The sequence below is a fragment of the Cottoperca gobio genome, chromosome 17 (assembly GCF_900634415.1).
Source record: "Cottoperca gobio chromosome 17, fCotGob3.1, whole genome shotgun sequence".
NCBI classification, from domain to species: Eukaryota; Metazoa; Chordata; class Actinopteri; order Perciformes; family Bovichtidae; genus Cottoperca; species Cottoperca gobio.
In genome coordinates, this window is record NC_041371.1 from 5,958,845 (window position 1) to 5,978,244 (window position 19,400).

General features: G+C 40.9%; 1 protein-coding gene across 3 annotated transcripts in view; it reads left to right on the plus strand.

Annotated features, from left to right (window-relative positions):
• Positions 1 to 1,573: 1,573 nt before the first annotated feature.
• LOC115021958 (netrin-G1-like) overlaps positions 1,574 to 19,400 on the plus strand; it is a 54,446-nt gene continuing 36,619 nt past the window's right edge. For 2 of the 3 annotated variants that reach the window (XM_029452698.1, XM_029452700.1), the window contains exons 1-2: positions 2,999 to 3,155; positions 7,239 to 7,895. In XM_029452698.1, coding sequence (XP_029308558.1) covers positions 7,650 to 7,895 — 246 coding nt within the window. In that variant the 5' untranslated portion in view covers positions 2,999 to 3,155; positions 7,239 to 7,649. Of the gene's footprint in view, positions 1,677 to 2,998; positions 3,156 to 7,238; positions 7,896 to 19,400 lie in introns of those variants that run through there. The other variant, XM_029452699.1, reaches the window with a different exon arrangement.

Sequence of the window (19,400 nt, forward strand, 5' to 3'; positions counted from 1 at the left end):
ATATATATATATCTATATATCTATCTATCTATATATCTATATATCTATCTATCTATATATATCTATCTATCTATATATCTATATATCTATCTATCTATCTATATATATATATCTATATATCTATCTATCTATATATCTATCTATCTATATATATCTATCTATCTATATATCTATATATCTATCTCTATATATCTATCTATATATCTATATATATATATATCTATCTATCTATATCTATCTATCTATCTATCTATCTATCTATCTATCTATCTATCTATCTATCTATCTATATATCTATCTATCTATATACCTACCTACCTACATTGCTTATAATCAAAATGACAGAACACAGTCATGCATGTGACTGTCAGGGAGGCATGTATTTCCAGGAGGAATGATTTAATGGAAATGTCAAGAGCAGCAGTCGCTCCAAGCAAAGGCTGAACCCTGTGATACAATGTGAGCCACTTTACCTCAGTGGGGATGAGAGACTTGTTGTCATGCAGCTCTGGTACCGACCAAAATCTGCTTTTATCAGAACAGAAATGGCATTGTCACTTTTTAATGGGATTACAGGTCTTTCATTGCATATTAATTTGCCAGAAATCAATACAGGCTGATTTGGTTGAATTTTAAACACTTAGCTGCTCAGCGTATATTCTGTAAAAAAAAAAAAGAGCGATAAAGAGAAAGGGAAAGAGGTTTGGGAATTACACTTGTATATTCTAATTTCTGAAAAGAAGAGATGGAATGAAAGAAACAGAGAAGGTCAAATGGACCCCTTGAACACGAGATGGTTCATTCCAATAGATTTACTCTTACATTTGAAAATAAAATGGATGAAGGAGGGGAGGAAAGAAGACAGCTGAAAGACTAACTATAAGAAGGAGGGAAAGAAGGAACCCACTGTGAGTGTTTACTAACTGTATTCATCACAAACTACTCTACCAAGTGTCACAAAGTGTTCTGAAGGATCATTATTATGAATAATATTTGTCTTTCTTCATTGAAAAATCCACTCCTGGATGAGGTGGAGTTGCCAACAGGGCACAAGAGCTGTCCAATGTGCTGAACATGCATGCACGTAGAGTACAGTAGAAACAGTGTCATGTAAGAAATCTAAAAAAAGCTTTCCAGAGCAGTTTGCACCTTTGCATGTCTCCTTAAATGATTTGCAAACAGTAAAAACAGCCCTGGGTTCGCTCTGTGTCTTTGGATTAACACAATCACTTTACACACCTGTAAAAAAAGAAAAAGAAAAATATGAATGGAGAATAGAGTTTTGAATCTGCAACTAGGTAGTTTTATTGCACCGACATGGTATACGGCCCAATCAATTACTGTGGTGACCTTCAGATAGGCGCGGTTGTTCTTATCGTGCAATCTCCATCAGTTGGCATTACACCACAATTAAAAATGCGTGTTCAAAGCGACCTGTCACCGCGGCTGTGTGCCGTGCTGCTTGGCACCCTGTAGTGGAGAGGGTGACATCTGTGACTCCTCGCCAAGGGAGCCCGCCATACGCACCTAACTGTAGTTATTCGTTCAGCTCTGCCTTCAAAATTCGCCGAATAATTACACCAACAACTTCGGTCAGAGGAGTTTTTCCCCCCTTTTTCCTTTTTTTCCTGTTTTTGCAAAGCGCAGCTTCAATCCAACACATTCTTGCATGGAAGGTAAGGCATTTCTTTGTTTTCCGAAAGCATCGCGTCCGGATGAGGTGTTGTGTTGTGGGAATGATGTGTGCCTGTGACCTGCGGCTGGTTATCAGCAAGAACAAACAACCAAACGATATTGTATTGTCAGATAGAGTTGTTTTGTTTTTTCTTCTTCGGTGATCCAATTCTTGCAACTTGGGCTGCATTCTAATTGTGTTGTACTTTGAATTTCTGCCCCGAGGACTTGCGTGTGTTAAGTTTCGGCTTTTTGTTTTCCTCCACCTGCATCTCCAGTCATGTAAGTGGCTCCTGAATTGTGATAATAAAATCTCAATGAGTTTACTCATAGGTCTGATGTGCACGGACGTTGGTTATATGTGATCCGCCTTATTACAGGTGAAGACTGTCATTACTATTACTGCATGCTGTAGTCGACACTATTTGAACTGTTTTCCAAATGATATCAGCGCGTGCAGGCTGTAAGACAGTTGGACTCTGCTGTAGAAAGCGATGCAACTTTAATAGAAGATTCCACTTTAGTGCCACTGCGGATATGTCTCCGTTTACGAATCAATCCGTGTCCTGTTAATTAGTTTAGAATGATGTGAATAAAAGGGAGAAAATACACTGTTGGGAATCTTCCAAAGCAACACTGTGAGATGAAGTCCCTCGCTTTGATGCATTATAGCGATGAGTTGCATTTTAAACACAATATCAGCCCCAATTGCATAAAACTAGGACTCAGCTGAACCCGCTATTAGAATAAACGACTCAAGGGGAAGGTTGGATATTTTGCGCAGTTGCTTGAATTTAACCATCGCGTAAAAACAACGGTTGAAGTTGAGATTTACAAGCAAGTCTGAATTATCTTTAGGACCCGGCGGAGCGCTCGTATGTAACTGGACATAGTGGCTCCATTTGAGGAAGATTGATTATCTCTCTCTCCTCCTCTCCCGTCCACAACTCGGCTGGGCTGACAAATCCATCCAAACGACTCCAAGAGTTGTTCTCTATCAGGATGTGTTTTTATACGCGTTGATGGACTTTAATGAATTTGCGACCACTGTGAATCCCCTCAACGGCTACTTGAAGTATTTCTCGTGCGCCATTCCGATGAATGCTGCGCCAGGAGCAGCAGTGCTGCGTAAAGCCAAACAGCCTTGTGTGGACAGTCGATACTTGGCGGTGTTTGTGAGCGCGAAAGAAAAGGTCTAAATGTGAGCGAGTCCCAGAACGTTATTTGGAAGGAAAAGCTGCTCGAGTGAGACGCAAAAGTTAGAATAAAAGTTGAGAGTAAGATAAAAAAAAAAACGGTGTGCTCTTCACGTGAATGCGCGCTTTCTGCGCATACATCGCTTTTACTGATCCATCTGGTGAAATTAGAATACATTAGAAAAAAGAAGAATCGGTCAAAGGCGCAGGAAAGTCTTTCTGCAACTACGCTTGGCTGTAAATAACTTGTTGAATGAGCAACTCGTCCCAGGAGCCGATTTAAATGTGAGTATTGTTGTGTTTTGAGCATTCAGATTGTTCGTTTTACTTTTTGCATACCGTCACTTGTCTGATGATGACAATCGTGACTAAATGGACAATTATAGGGTAATTACAGGGAGCGGAACGTCAACTGTAACTCTAATTAGGTTGGAAGTGGTAGGTTTTCTTTGTTGTGCAAGAAATGGCAGCATATCAATCTGTATTTACATCGTATATTTTAAATTCCCCATCATCCTCAGTCGTTTAATACATTGTGAAATGCGACTTTAACCTGTTGCGCAGCTGGTCAGTAAAGTCAGATCTAGGTGTGCCTCGCCTCTGCGCAAAATCTGGCCCAGAACATACTGAGCACAGCTTCTGGTAAATATCTAAATTGTAATAAATTGTTGCTTTCTTTACATCTTAATTTAATCTGGCTGACAAAATATGAAATTGGACTTTTGCTTTGGTCTCTGTCGTGTGTTTCTGATTGCATGTGTTGGATTTTAAAATGTTTGCAACATGTTCTGCATTTGTGCATGTTGGTTCAGGAGGAGAACTTTGAATAATGTATGACATCAGATTTCATGTATGGCAGGCAATGGTGCAGGCACGTTAGCTCTCTGGCTGGGCTCCACGCTGAGAGACCCTCACATTGTCTCCTCATCATCCACATAAAGCTCTTTGCACAGCCAGTCCTGGTTGTAAATAAAAAACGTGACTCTAATTGCAGAGGCTAAAGGTGCAGCCCTTGGACATTAATTGTAATGTTTTATGTGCTTATGGATCTAGGGCATCAAGGGTGCTGTTGAGAGACAAAGAAATGGAGCAGGGTTTGAAGAGAGAAAGAGCAGGGCTGAGAGATTGAATAAGAGACCCAGCGAGAGAGAATGAAGGAGGGAAAGACAATAGGAAGACAAATGTGAGCCAGTACAGACATGCTTCTGCTTGCCAGTAGATCCCACTGTGACTCATATAAGGGTTTGGTTCTTGGCTCGGAAAACCTTGGAAGCATTAACCCATTTATTGTTGCACTCATCAGCCAGCCACAAAGCATCAGTCTGCTAAAACTGGCTATGGATCAGAAGTTATTGGTTGGAAGTCAGCTAAATCAATAAAGACAACAAGGCGGTATTGTAAGTGTACACATCCAAAATCCCGACCAGGTGCTCGATACAGAAAGGCAAGACAACAAAACAGCAATTGTTGCGGCATAAACCATCAGTTAAGACTGTCAGGGGCTTTATTGTTTGTTTGTTTTTATTCTAAAATCAATAAAAGTGCCATCATGAACAAACTGACTGACTGTTCAAGGCACCGGTGGTCCACTGTGGAGCAAAGGAGCAGATTTGATGTCCTGTGATTCAGAACCATGGACAGCTCCCCTCCACGTTCCCCTGTATGGGAGCCAGGAGGCGATCAGAAAGCCACACTCAGGGCCGGAGAGCAAAGCCACACTTTAGCGGGATTACTATAAAATGAATGGAACACATCCGCCATGGTTTTTAAGAGTCTGGCTGGGAGTTTGTAACCAATATAAGCCACGGGGCACGGCTGCCTGCTGACTTTTAAAACACTCTGCCATGCTTGAGCTGCCCAGGGGATGGAATGCAAGCGGACACAAGGGGGTGTTTCAGAGGCTTCAAAAACAAGCGATGGAAAAGAGAGAGAGAAGGGAGGGGGTGTGTGGAGGGAGGGTGGGGTAAGTGGGTATAGGGGTGAGGTGGTCACCCTAAGCCCTAAGCTCTCTCTCCCTGCATACGGAGAGCTGCTCAAATATTGATGACTTTTAATATAGAATCTGACCTCATATTTTTCCTCAGTGAAATTATGGCATTCCTTGAATTTTGAGTACGACTGGGTATGAGGTACAGATGCAGAGGCGGGGGAGACAAGGGGAGAAGATTCTGATTCCTAATGCTGTATATCTATACCTCTTTAGTCTCTGTAGGAGTTGGTTTCGCTTCCTAGATGGTGTCAGAACAGTTTTAATTAAATAATTGTGCATAATACAGATTTTAAACATTTTATTTTGTATGCTTTTGCCCACTTTCCTGTCACCCTATAGTGCTCTGATGCTGAATGGTGTCTGTCCACAGAGGTTCACTGAGCGACACCTTCCTTCTATAGATTTCATTACTCCAAGTGTCTATCAACTAAATCCAATATACCTGTGGTCAGCTCAATTTGCTGTTGCTTATTAGCTTTGAATGTTCCCTTTTAAATAAAAAATAAGATAAGCGACCTCCTACGACACTGCAGCTGGTACCTAATTTAACTGTCTTTATAATGAAAGTCAACCTCAGTATTATGAAAGGTGGGATATCTAGACATGCGTGAGCGCGTGTGTGTGTGGCCATGTTAGTCGAGAGTGGTCCATCCTGTGACGCATCGCCGATCAGGGACTGACATTTATATTTATGAATTTTGATACACGCATCCCCATAAAAGAAATGGCTTATTCATCACTCAGAGCTCCAGCCGTGTTATCACATTTGTAATTGGCCTCGTCTAAGGACTTTTGTTGATTGACGTGAGAACATTTGACTTTACTTTTCACTAATTTCTTCCCATTTCCAGAGGTCTGTCAAATGAAGCCTGCCATCCATACCTCCCGACATGGCTCAGATGAATATCTGTCATTACTGATGGAATGTATTCACGCCTGTAGTCATTTTTGTAAAACGGGCATTAGGTTGGGAGGAGAAAAGCGGTAATTGCCTTAGATGTGGTCAAAGACACCATTCAAATTGGTCCCATTTTGAGTGGAAGACAAGATGGCCGAGTTAAAATACTGAATTCATAATGCCTCCATATGTCAGCAGGAAGCACAGAACCCAGCCTGCATGTGCGAGCCGTCGCAACTCATTAAGATACGCTTCTGTTTCCCTAATCTGATCAGAATATTTTTCCTTTCACACGATAACCCTTTTTTTATTAAAACCCTTTCGTTAATTAATTTGATTCGACTTGATAATCTCTTGATTAAAACTTAAATGTCGTGACACAAATCCAAAAGTAGCTCTTTCCTTTGAACATGAAAGACTCTCCACATGCTTCAAACCCTATTTTACCTGATTTTATTTTAGCAGTGACTGTCAGACGCAGCTGTAGCCTGAAGGGGAGAGAGTAAAGCTTCCGATTGGAAGTTTCTGCTTGGACTGCATGTACGAGCAGCTTGTGACAAACGGTTTTTTTTTATGTCTGAATCTGCATTAGAATAAATGTGATGTGACATTGCAAACTTGTAATGGGCTTTTAAAAAGGGGAAATCATACATGCTTGTTGAAATTGTACCCTAAGAAGGCAAAGGCTCAATTGAAATGTAAGTACATTTTTCTGAACAGCCACTTGCGGGAACTTCCACTCGACTTCTTTTCAATATTGCTTTCAAAACCTCAGGCCATCTGAGCACATTGACTGTCAACAGTAACTTAACTCCTATTTAGTGTCATTACTTGGTTGCAGGTAGCCGTATTAAAGCTTTTATTTTCTCCACTACTGCACAAACTTTGTACCTGAAACATTTAAATTGTGTGAGTCTCTACTGACTGCTGCCAGGCACCATTACCTGATGAGTTAGGCCATCTGACTGATGGCTTGTGATAGCTCCGAGAAATGTGCAATCCCTCAAATAGACCATTTCTGTCTCCCAATTTTACTTTAATATTTCCCAAATGCCTCTGAAGGCTTAGGGACAAACTCCACATTCGGATATAAAGGAGCAAGAGAATCGGAAAAAGCAATAACTTAAATGCAGTGACTTGACACATGGAAATAAGCCTTTTTGTATGAAAATAAAATGGAGATTAGGCTTTGCAGAACAAGCTCGATTTGAATTGTATATAGTGATTTTGGCAAAGGTTATTATTGAGGGATACATATAAATAGTGGATCCCTGCATTGTGTTTGTGTATACATTATGGATGTGTGTGTGTGTGTGTGTGTGTGTGTGTGTGTGTGTGTGTGTGCGAGTGAGACGCACTACTTATCCACCTCAGTGCCCTTAAACCATGTAGAACCTCTGTTAATATAACAGTTATAATAACAGTGACTCAAATGTTTCATATGCTGTTTACCAAGCTGTCGTTTCATTCTGTCTTTTAGGATGCTGTCCGCTGCAAAAACCACAATTGAGACGAGATCAAGCTACGACATCTGACAGCCACTGACTTATGAGGAATGTCCCTTCTCTCTGCACATCACATCTGACCGTTAGCTGACCCTTCCATCAACACCCAACACTTGTGAAGAAAGCTCCCTCGTTGACGCACCTCATCAACCGGGCAGAAGTGGCAGCAATCAAAGACAACATAACTAAATGGGGGCGAATCGTTGCCTGAAGATGCTCACGCAAAAGTAGCACCATGCTGCCACAGTTCCCAAATGCACCATTTGGTTCAAAGCTTCAGTTCATTTAGAAAATCCTCAGCGATATTGTCATTTTCTGTGACGAAGCAGCTGCTGTAAAGACAGAAAGAAGAAGTTCCACAGAGACCATTCAGAACGAGATCAGCGATGCTTTGGCCCGTATTGTTCACTCTGCAAGCTGTGTGCACCAGCGTGACACATACCATGCAACATTACCCGGCTGCCTGGGGACACTATGACGTGTGCAAGTCCCAGATCTATACAGAGGAGGGCCTGGCGTGGGACTACATGGCCTGTCAGCCAGAAGCCACCGACATGACAAAGTACCTGCGAGTGGCCCTCGACCCCCCAAATATCACGTGTGGAGATCCGCCAGAAACGTACTGCGCTTTGGTGAGTCGTAACCTCGTCTGTCCCGTGATGGAGACAAATGAGGCTGTAGGCAGGATCACACAGCATACTGGGTCAGGGATAGAGAGCAGTGCATACAAGGCAACGTGCTGCCACCGCAGCAGAGATTAATGTGCACACGGGCCTGGTGTGCACATTAGGATACAATGTGCTAACATGCAGCAGCACAGTCACAAGCTAGACACAGACACACATCAATATATGCACAAATCTTGCAGAAGCAGGTGAACAGATAAGCAGATGCAGCAACCACACATGTACAGTACATGCACCCAACAGGTCATGGTAACATCGCTCATCTGTCTGGTAGCTAAATGAAATTAATGTAATTCACTTTAACTCACTCTGCAGATGGTTTGTTACACAGAACATCATATTTTCAGCCATTTTTGGAAACAGTTTGAAAAAGGACAGGCACTTCATCCAATTAGGTGATTGGATGAACCATCTGTCCATCACAGGCTTACTTCAACCAATCAGATCAACGTTGTCTTAAACACCTAAACCTAAATTGAAGAGATGGAGTTCTGTGTGATCTCGTGATCCTGCGTTTATCGCGTGGTCTCGTAGTATTGCGAGAAACCCAGCTGCCGCGCATGGTAACTGTAGTTCTTGTCAATTCTATGGAGCCACAGATGGGACAATTTTGTAGATGGGAGAAAACCTTCTTTTACAATCTCTTTGTGTTCCCTTGAAAAACTTTGTTCTCACAATGCTGCATGCATTTCCAAACACGTGCAGCACATATACAAATGAAGGCATTTGGTCAAAGATATTGTGATATTGAATTTCACATCCATAATTAACTACATTCAGACCTTCACACACACGCAGAGGGAGGATCGGTGATAGGGTAATTGTACTGGCGCAGTTATTATGCACCGCATGATCTCCGCAGTGTTCAGCTTTGTGTTTCATTGGCCCTTATCAACCATTACCAACAGTTCAACCCCAGGTTGCGTTTGTCTAGAATCACACTCAAAGTAAAGCAGCAAGAGCCCATAGGCTTTAAAGTGCTTCATTAGAAGTCATGTGCGTGCCCACTGAGAGCTCCTGAAAGTAAATATTTACCAATTAAAATGGGCATCTTTAAAAAGGAGAGTTTTTTTATTCTCGCAGCTCCAGATGGCATTGAGACATTTAACGCCACTGTAGGATGAAGAAGGAGGCGGTCGGCAGTCATGTGTGACGTTCTGTTGAGCTTTATATCAAAACAAACAGTGAAACCTTTATCAGCCCAGTAGATTACCCTGAGTTACCATAACACAGGGAGTATAAAGAGCAACATGGTCCCTTTTTCATTTCTTAGAAGATATAGTTTCATATAACTTCATTATTTTCATAATTCATCACTTTATACCGACTATATTTATCTTTTATAATTCTTTATTTTTAGATAAAGCTACTTTTTTACGTACCAGCATTCCATGTCAGCTGTTTAATCTTTATAGATTATTATTATTATTATTATTGTGGTTTTACGAGACATTTGTTGAATTTTACACATCTATTTTTCAATAAATGAAATTGAGGTGTTTCAACTACCGCTTGAAAAATGGCACTTGCGGATGACAAGGTCGTCACCCGCTAAAAGGGGAACGTGAGAAAAGATATTATCAACCTTCAATAGCGCAACACATAAGTGATCCTGTTCCCCTCGTGGAGAGAATATAACATTTGCAATCCCCTCAGCTCGCAACACGTGCACGCAGGTTTTGTTATGCGACCGTTCTGATGTCCCTACATTTGTCAGGATGCCAGCATCACCTCTGACATGAATTTGAGGTCATCATTGTCCACATGATCAAGAACACGGGCTCGTCCCGCACTCGCTTAAATGGCTGTTGTGCGTTTGATCTGTTTACATTCTCGGCTGGCACACAGGCAGACAGACACCGGTGACCTTATCCACCGGTGCTTCCTGATTCCTTGTTGAAGATGAGAGCGGCATGCAAATGAGCTCTTTTAGCCAATCACCAAGTTGCCTGCAGTGAGCCTAGTCTAATCACTTTCCCCCAGGAGTTGCTTTCCCTCATAGCGGAGGGTCAAAGAATGCTGGATGGCTCCCTTCACTCTGTCTTGTACTTATGATTCCCATCTGTGTCGCTCAAGGATGTTTTGTTTTTTGTCCAAACTAAGCTCTGCTGACAGTCTACGAAAAGGGCATTAATCATTGAAGAGTAAATCTTTTATAAGTTAAGGTTTGAGGTTGTTTACGCTTGGTTTGAAATGGTAATGATACCCTTTCAGTGTTGGTTCTAATACCAAGCCTGCTCTCTCTTTAGGACAAATAATGAAGAGAGTCCGAGAAAAACGGTGTCGAGGACAGGTGTTCTGCATCAGGGAGTTAGCCCTGTTTTTATTTTTAGCTGCAGACCTTCAGGGGTTCTTCAAAAAATGTGTTGGTATTAAAGCTCCTGTGGTGAACTGTGGCACTGTCACTCACTATCATTCAACGGCGGTTTAAGGGAGAGGCAGTGGGCAAGCTAAAAACATGGAAATACATAGGCTGTCATTTAGGACGAAGGTTGGATTAATTGCCATTTTCAAATGGGGATAATGTTTCTTAGTGATGCAAATAATGGGGACATAAATATATACATTTTAGCAATTTTAGAGATTAATACAAATTATCCAATTGGACCCATTTGAATGGTCTGAGGCGAGACTCTAATGCACCACATGGGCCTTAATTAACAATAGCTATTAATGCAGAAGCATGCCAGCTGAGCTTCCTCTTCATCTGAAACCCTTCATAATCTTGTTTGATAGGGTTTAACAGACATGAGAGTATTTTTAATTACAGCACTTTTTTTAAGTCTCAATCAGGTTGGCTTTGGTGGATTTAATGGCAATTCACAAAAAGTGGCAGGTCATTAAATTACTTCATTGAGAGAGGAAGTTTCATTTCCATGTAATTCAGACTTAAACCAAATCATTTGTAGTTGCCAAGTAATGGGCACGTGTTTATTCCACGAAACACAAATAAGCGTGTTGGCAGATGGCTGCCACGGAGTCTTAAAATGTCCACAATCTGAATCCGCTGGGTAAACACATTCTGTTTTGTTAAACAGACCACCCTGTGAAGCGTTTTGAACGGAGACTGCCACGGTGGAGTAGTGTTTGGATTAGCACCCCGCTGATTAGAAAACTTTTCACTCAGTGGTTTGGTGGTTTGAAACGTGTCAGGGAAAATGTTGGAGGAAGAAGTTGAGAGACGCTCTATTCTCCCACAACATCTACAGAGATCTGGCAGGAGATCTGAATGAATGAATGTGAGCTTTGAGTTAGGTGTCATCGGCCTACACGCTCCACGGTATCTGCAGCCGTGCTGATTCATCCCTGTTACGTTGGCAATTGTATAAACATTTGTGAGACTGATTCAGTAATGGTGCTTATTCCAGCTACTCTGAGTCTAACTGGGTAGATTCTTGTAATTCCTCTGAACTTTATTCAGTTCTCTCAGAATGGATGAAAGGTGTTGCGGCTGCCAGTTCACCACACGGCCTCCTCGGAGGCTTAGGAAGGAAAGACGAGAGCTCCCACTAAGCTGCTCGGAGACTGCCACGTTATTGACAGTCAAAGCAGCAGACTCATCTTTGCTGGCAATGACGGCAGTCATTGTCGACTTTCAATCTGTCTTACATGCTCATAAGAATCAGCGTAATAGACTTTAGGAATAAATCGATTAGAGACAAAAGAAAGGGAAGTAACTTTTGCTACATTGGCTGTGAAGTCATGACATAAATAATGAATCTGCAGAATGGCTAGTGCCTCAACTCTTTCTCCTTTAAACACTACTGACTTGCTTTGACAGTTACATTTTGGAGGAAAACATAATTACTTCCTGGATTTAGTTCAGGTTGAGGTTTAGGCTAAATACTGAGAAGGTAAATGCATTCCAATGTCATGGTTGGCTTTTTCAATAATAACTTTAAAGCTATTCTAATATGTTTTTATAACAATGGACTTGTAATGTTTAAAGATGTAGCGGAAATTGGTGATTGCAGCTACACATTATTACAGAATATTCAGATTTCTGTAATAGGACCAGACCAGCAGAAACTGAAGGAACAGTATTAAGATACAAACTGCTCAAGTTTACAAACCCAAAACCCTTTTACAGCCACCGCACATTCCTGACCACATGTGAGGACTCCTGAAGCTCATCCATACTGACCTGCATTGATTTTATGTTATTTCACTCACTTCCTTTGCATAAAAGTATATATATGCATCTATAGACGTATATAGTGTTTGTCACAGGAACAAGCGTTGGCATCTATTGTGTTGTGTGGTCGTTTGATTCATGTTTTAATCAATTGATCAGGTTTTATTCAGGAGTTGATATCAAGATAGCCTGACCTTCAAATATGAAAGACTTAAACATGTGAAGTATAAACTCTAATCCTATGAAAAGACAAAATAATCAAATCAGAAATGTTTACAAACGGGAGCGGTCAGCTCCTCACACCAGTGACACTGGAGCCCCGGACAGAAGTCTTTAAGACGACAGGCGAGCCACAGATCGCTCTCTTCTCCTGCCGCTCTTCTACTTCTTCTACAAGGAACCGCAACTGCCCGAGAGGCCGCCAATATCACCCTCTGCACAAAAAAAAGACTTTGACTAATTAACAAAAAAACAAAAAACAAACTAGTTGCATAAGTGCATACTTTTTCAGGACTATACTAAAAGTGAGGTTTCATCACCTCTTCATTCAACTCATCATGTTAGTAGTGTACATGCCATGTGGACTTCTTTTAATCATATATTATATACATTTCACACAGAATTCTGACACTCAAATAAAATGGTGGAGAGCTTTTATGTGTAGGAAAGGTTAGGATGATTAGACGGTGATTTCAGACTGTCTATGTCTGTGGCAAACCAGTTTGAGCATCTCTAGTTAAGCTTAAATAACCGAGCAGTTCGGAGGTCAAACCAGAAACAGCCTATTTGATCCCTGTACCCTTCCTTCTTGGGGGGGGGGGGGGGGGTGCATTCATCCATAAATTGTATTTGTTTGGGGACAGCAAACAGTTGGAGCGTTTAGCTTCCCGTCAACCCTGTGCCCTTGACTCTACTCTGAACTGGCCATGCCCGGCACATCATCGCCGCACCACTGCGCACCAAGACACTGATATGACATGTAACATGTCCCCTGACTCCAGGAGAAGCGGGAGGGGGGGGGGGGGGGGGGGGAGTCATCATTTATTCTTTCACTCGCCTGCACACCTCTTTTGTTTCCCGGCTTTTTAATTTCCCTGTCTCTTGTTTTTTTTTTGTCAGCTGATGATGCGTAATGTCCACGTCTTGTTTAAACATGTGGAGGTCGGACGCGATCACATGAGGTGAGCACTTGACAGATAGAGAGATGTGTCGGCATTATTCCCTGGGATCTACGACAGGCTAATTCTTAGAGGGTTGTAAATACAAACACATATGAATTATGCATGGGAATATAAAAGGAAAGTGATGGGCTTTGTGCTTCAACCAGACAGAGTCTTTCTGTGCAGCTTAACATTTGAATGCATGTTTGCTGTCTGAAATGGAGAACCTATAACCATATGCATTCATGCTTTCTAAGAATACTCTAAGCAGACATAATACTTAAGAAGCCAGTTTGGTATATTTTATGCAGAATTGTTGCATTCTCAGCATAAATTACAACAACAACAGGCTTCCTCCACTTATAATACCATCAGACTGTCTTTCACTAAAACAAATGTGTGATATCTACATGCATTCTCTTACTTATTCAACTTCTCTAATATCCATTAGTAAATAAAAAGGTTCGACATTCTGTGAAACAGATTGTGCAGTTGTTATATTATATCTGCCGCTTTCACTCACGTATGATGAAACCAAGCTGCGTTGCTTTGCAGACTGTCAAACCTTTATGGATGTTGATGTTATGTTTATGTTTGACAGTGAAACTGTGACATATGTTTACACTTAACACAGCTGGGCTCGATGCACATTTAATTCAAGACATGCAGAAATGTCAAAACACATTTAATATTATGACATGATACAACCAACATCATTTTATTTGTTTCAGAGCGGCGGCGCCTCCCTTATCATCAATTATAAAATGTTTATGAAATATAATAATCGATTAAGCAATCAGATACTTCCATGAGATGTGAGGGTGCAGATGTGAAAGACACATGGCACCTTGGGAATATTGTCAAAAGTAGATTTGCAGATCTTCATATGCCGCGAGAGGTAGACGTGACGTGATCATTTTATCAAACCGCACGGCCTGTGATTAAATATCAAAGTTAATATCATATATTATTAATTGTGAGATTAGAGCACTCACTATTTAGGAGTCAGTTGCTATTTCAGTTTAAACATTTTTTACTTCCTGTAGGGGGAAAAAAAGTTACAGCACAAGTCATATGACATTAGGATTTCCATTTAACATATATATTGATCCTCATTTGTTTCTAGTATGACATTTGTTTTTGATAATAATAATAATAATAATAAAACTTTATTTGTATAGCACCTTTCATACAAGAATTGCAGCCCAAAGACCAAAAACATAAAAATGAGTTCAAAATGAGTTACAGAATAAGAGCATTTACAGTACAATAATCACAGTGTTGATGTAAATGAGTGTGAAATAGCAGAATTAAAATAGCATTGGAAATAGCAACAATGAGTTATAATGTTCCGGACGAAACACCAGGGAACATTACAGAATAAAAGCATTAAAATGAGTTTAAAGTGGCATAGGAGTGTATAAAATATCACCATTAAAAGGCTAAAGTAAAGAGCAAATACTGAGAGAGCTTGCCTCCCTAATGTCTGCAGGTAAAGTGTTCCATGGCTTTGGTGCGTAGTTGCAAAAGGCTGCATCCTCGATTGTCTTTTGGTTTCTGGGAACATTATAAAACCAGTAGTGGATGATCGCAATGTTCTTGGGGGCACATAGTGGATTAGAGAGTTGGCAGTGTAACTGCATGGTTTGGACTTCAGGACCAAATACAGGAAGTTCTAGAAGTCAATCGTCAGAAGCCGGAAAACGAGCCACAATAGCACTTAGGGAGCGGGGGAGACCAAATGCTTAATTGACATTTGGTCCGACGACTTTCTCAGTTGAATACTCTCAAAAATGTTCAATTATTTCCCCAGAGGATAAGAGAGAGGGCGGGAGAGCACGTCGACAAACCAATTAATGTCAAGTATAGGGAGACGCAGCTCATGAAGGTGACGACAGGACGGATGTCAGGTAGAGGTCTTTATACATTACATTATAAGATGTAACAATGTAACAAACACAAATGTTGGTTTGGACATTCAGGTGTGAAGACGTCCCAAATCTTCCTCTTCCTATGTGATTAGCAGTTTTAAGTTTGCATGTAAAAAAATCAGTCAACTAAAAGTCAGTCCTCACTTCTCGTTTCAAATTCGAGATCAACAAACTTTACATAAGATATTAAATCTTTTCTTTTCCCCTTTAGGGTCAAATTTCAAAGCAGGATGACAAAGACGCGTCTCATTAGCATTTACTCCCACGGGGACACAAATCGCAGGAGATAAGATGGTATCTTGGAATGATTCAAAAGAAATCCTTTTACCTCACGATATGACTCGGCTTCCTTTCTTCCAGTAGTCCGGACGCATTTGACTAATTTGCTGTATAGACTGAGTGCATTTTTTGCCGCTTGCCTGGCAATACTATAGTACAAGAATGAATGTTTCATACGTGAATCACCTTGTTTGTGTTACGCCTAACTTCACAGGAAACAATTATTTCAGCGCGTGTAAGTAGCTTCCTAGTGATACGGTTGTTGTGGTAACCTGTGGTTCTCGGCTACTTTGAGATGGACTCCCGCCTCTCAGAGAGCTTCTTGTCCTTCCGTCTCCATCTCAGCTCTGCTACCTTTTCAATATAGAAATAACAGGGTGACTACAACACTGTCTACACTGTAATTTAAAAATTGAAAAGGAATTCCTTCACCATTAAATAGAATTCTTTGCACTCTCCCAGCCTTCAGTGCCTGCACACCCCATTCAGCATCCTCTTATGCCTGCCAAGCTGAATGGGATTCTTGTAAAAGATACAGTAATTGAAATTACTCCGAAGCTAAAAAAAAAATCATCTTGGCTTACCCGTCTGCCAAGGATTTCCTTCTTCTTCTTCTTCTTCTTCTTCTTCTTCTTCTTCTTCTTCTTCTTCTTCTTCTTCTTCTTCTTCTTCGCAGGGAAGTGCATGTGCATGTGAAGGACTTCCCCTCCCTCAAGACACGGTCTGTCATTTTAGCTAGACTGAGAAGTGTCAAGCAATCAAGCAGTTCTCTCATGGGAAAGGAATGCTTTGAAAGATTTAACCTTAAAAATGCCCTTATCCTCTATTTATCATGACAACACAGCAGGTCACCTCTACCTCAATAGAATACAGGAGCTAGAACATAACATTGACGAGGATATCGTAGGGTGCCAAACATCTGCAGTGTCTCTTGCAGTGGCTTGGTGTCAGCTCTGGAAACAGAAACTTAATTTGCACAGGTCCATATTAAGGATGGCACCAATGTGCAGCAGCAAAATCGGAAATTACTTCAAAACGTGTATCCAGGTGAGAAATCAAGCAGTCATTTTTTGCAAAAGATATTTTCAAAAAATGTAGGAAGGAAAAAAAGGAAAAGGAAAAGTTCAATATTTTTGGTAATATGCTAATTTGCTTTATTTCAAAGGTCTGGAGCCTTTGGATGGAGCCATACCAACTGTTTCCAGTCTATATGCTAAACTAGGCTAATCCCAGCTGCCGCTCTATACTTAACGTACAGATGAGTGTATTTCCCAAACAATTTTAATTTATGCCACAGAAGTGTACAACACGCTGGCTGTGTTTTTTAGTTTTTTTTGAAAAGGTCAACTTTATGTTTTTGTACCCATTTTTATTTCAAGAAATCATGAACTGAGTCGAAGGGGCATGACTTGAAAGAGAGAAATAATGGCGAGATGACAGGCAACTGTTGCGATCAACCTCCCCTTAGGAAACCCAGCCATCATGCTGTCAGGCCATATCGATCTCTGAGAAAGAGTGAAAGAGACTGTGCTGGGGGAGGGAGGGAGGGGGAGAAAGAAAGAGAGAGATGAAAGTGCAGAAGCGAAAAATGTCCGATTCCAAAAGTGGCTGGTGGGATTTTATCATGCTCAGTGAAAGGGTGACATTTCAGTGATGCTTTATTCCTCACTTTGGCATTTCAAATTAATAAAAGCCTCTAATAACTATGCAGATTGAAAAGATGGAGGACGAGTTGACACACTATGAGCTAACACGCTGATGAACAATGCAGCCATTTCACTCGTCTCTCGTTCTCTCTTTCCCTCTCTCAATTTCATCCCAGTTTCTATCAATTTCTCTGCGATGACCCCTGCATCTCATTGTTACAAGCTGAGAACTGAGTCTGTGTCCTCTGATTTTCTTCTCAATGAGAGAGCACTTAAAAATCCCTCAGTGGCAGATTGATGTGTTTTAAAGCTGCTTATATGAAACTAGCAAGAATCAAAATCAATAATGCAATGATATTAGAATAGTTTATCAGTGTACTGTTAGAGTGGAGGCATTCTGGGGTAACAAATGGATTACACTTTCATTTTCTGTACGGCCTAATAGGAGTGCAACAGGAGTAGATCAAGACATTTGGGTTTGGCGAAACAATTATGTGTTGCATTGTGTATTGTTATAGTTGATCAATGATAATCAAGATTTGAAACACAGGTCTAGTGGTTCAGAGGTCAGCTACCCTTAAGGACTCGCCAATTTACCTCAGTTCCTTTCAATGGAGTCACCGTTATCCGTTTAGTCACTTGTGGAGTCAAAAGTATTTTTGGGGGAATTGCTGTTGACTAATTGCAAACTGTCTTGAGAGTGTTTAATTGTATTTCTTTACAAGAGTTTGATACGAGGATTGTTACAACTGTCATTGTCTGTGCATCAAGTATGGAGCTGGATGTGTTGATTAGCTTAGCTTAGCATTAAGACTGAAAGCAGAAGGAAACAGCTAGTGGAACATGTCATTTGTTTTATCCATATTAAAACTTTACACTTGTTATATAAAATGATCTTTCTCTGTGTTGTTCAAATAAAACAAATAGTCGAGCAGCTGCGTCTGTGTTATACAACATATACATCTTGTGAAATGGGTTAAATCCAAAGCTAAAGATGCCTCTGAATGATGAGTATAAGTATGTTTAGCACAGCCAATGAGACAACATGAGAAACCTTCCCCCCTGGCATTGTTAGTGTCGTGCTCTATCTCCACAGGATCAAACGAGATGCTTGTAAAATTGATCTGATGTGTTTATTTTACACACAAATTCCTGCCCGTGTTAAGTATTCTCTCTAAAGTATATTGACAAGAGAGCTATACATTTCTACCACACAAGCAGACAGCGTCTCATCCAGACTGCTTTGGAATACAGAGCGCCACAAAGAGAGGGAGCGATCTAGCAAAGAGAATTAAACATCCTCTCATTATAGCAATGTTAAAGCTTTTTATTGAATCCTGACATCACAGGGAATCTAATCCCATACGCAACCAAGCTCAGACACACGCAAGCCACACACACGTTAATACACAGGGAAATATGCTGGTATGCTCACGTACACACAAAGCAACAAATACACACATACAAATGACTTTGATTTAGTTCTCTAAACACGCAGCAAATGCACTTGAAAGCCCACCACCATCCCCCATGGTAATAAGGCGGTGTTAAATTTACCCCAGTGGGACTCTGCCACATGGGACAGATAATGAAGCCAGGTGTTAATTAATGTGGAGTGCGTTTCCCCTCGTCTACAGATGCCCCGTGAATCCCAATCAAGGCTGGATCGCGGCACGGCCGAGTTGGCAAGCAGTGTACTTCAAAAAGCCCAGACTGGCTGTACCGCAGCCCTCTAAAAGGACCGCTTTGGCGATGGCGACGCTCCAAAGGGCGAAATGCTCGACATGTGGCAAATTGAAACACGGGCGCTGGGAGAATTTAGTGGTTTTGTTTTGTTCATACGTCAGCGACGATAGAAATTTACAGCCATCACCACTGCATCCCTCTAATGTGCTGTTTACTGAACCACCTGATGCATATGTTTTCATTTTGTTTGCTGTGCCTTCACACGTGACACCTACAAAAGAACCTGATGTGTCTTTTTTACATCTTTTACATGAAAATCACAACCGTAGCAATATAGTTATCTTGATCCATCTCGACAGCAGTCTCTCAAAGACCCCTCGGGGTATGTTAATTATGCATAGCTACTAAAATAATTATGCTATAATAAGCGTAATAAAAATAAATACGTTTAAGTTGCAGAAACCACATTTTGCATTCAATACAATTGTGAACTGCTGCAACAAACGAAAGAAGAAGAAGTGAGAAAGACGCCCATGTCACTGAATGGTCAGTGCAACTTATCAAAAAGACGCAGTTCAATGCATCTACAAGTCTTAGTGTTCTCGCATGATGGT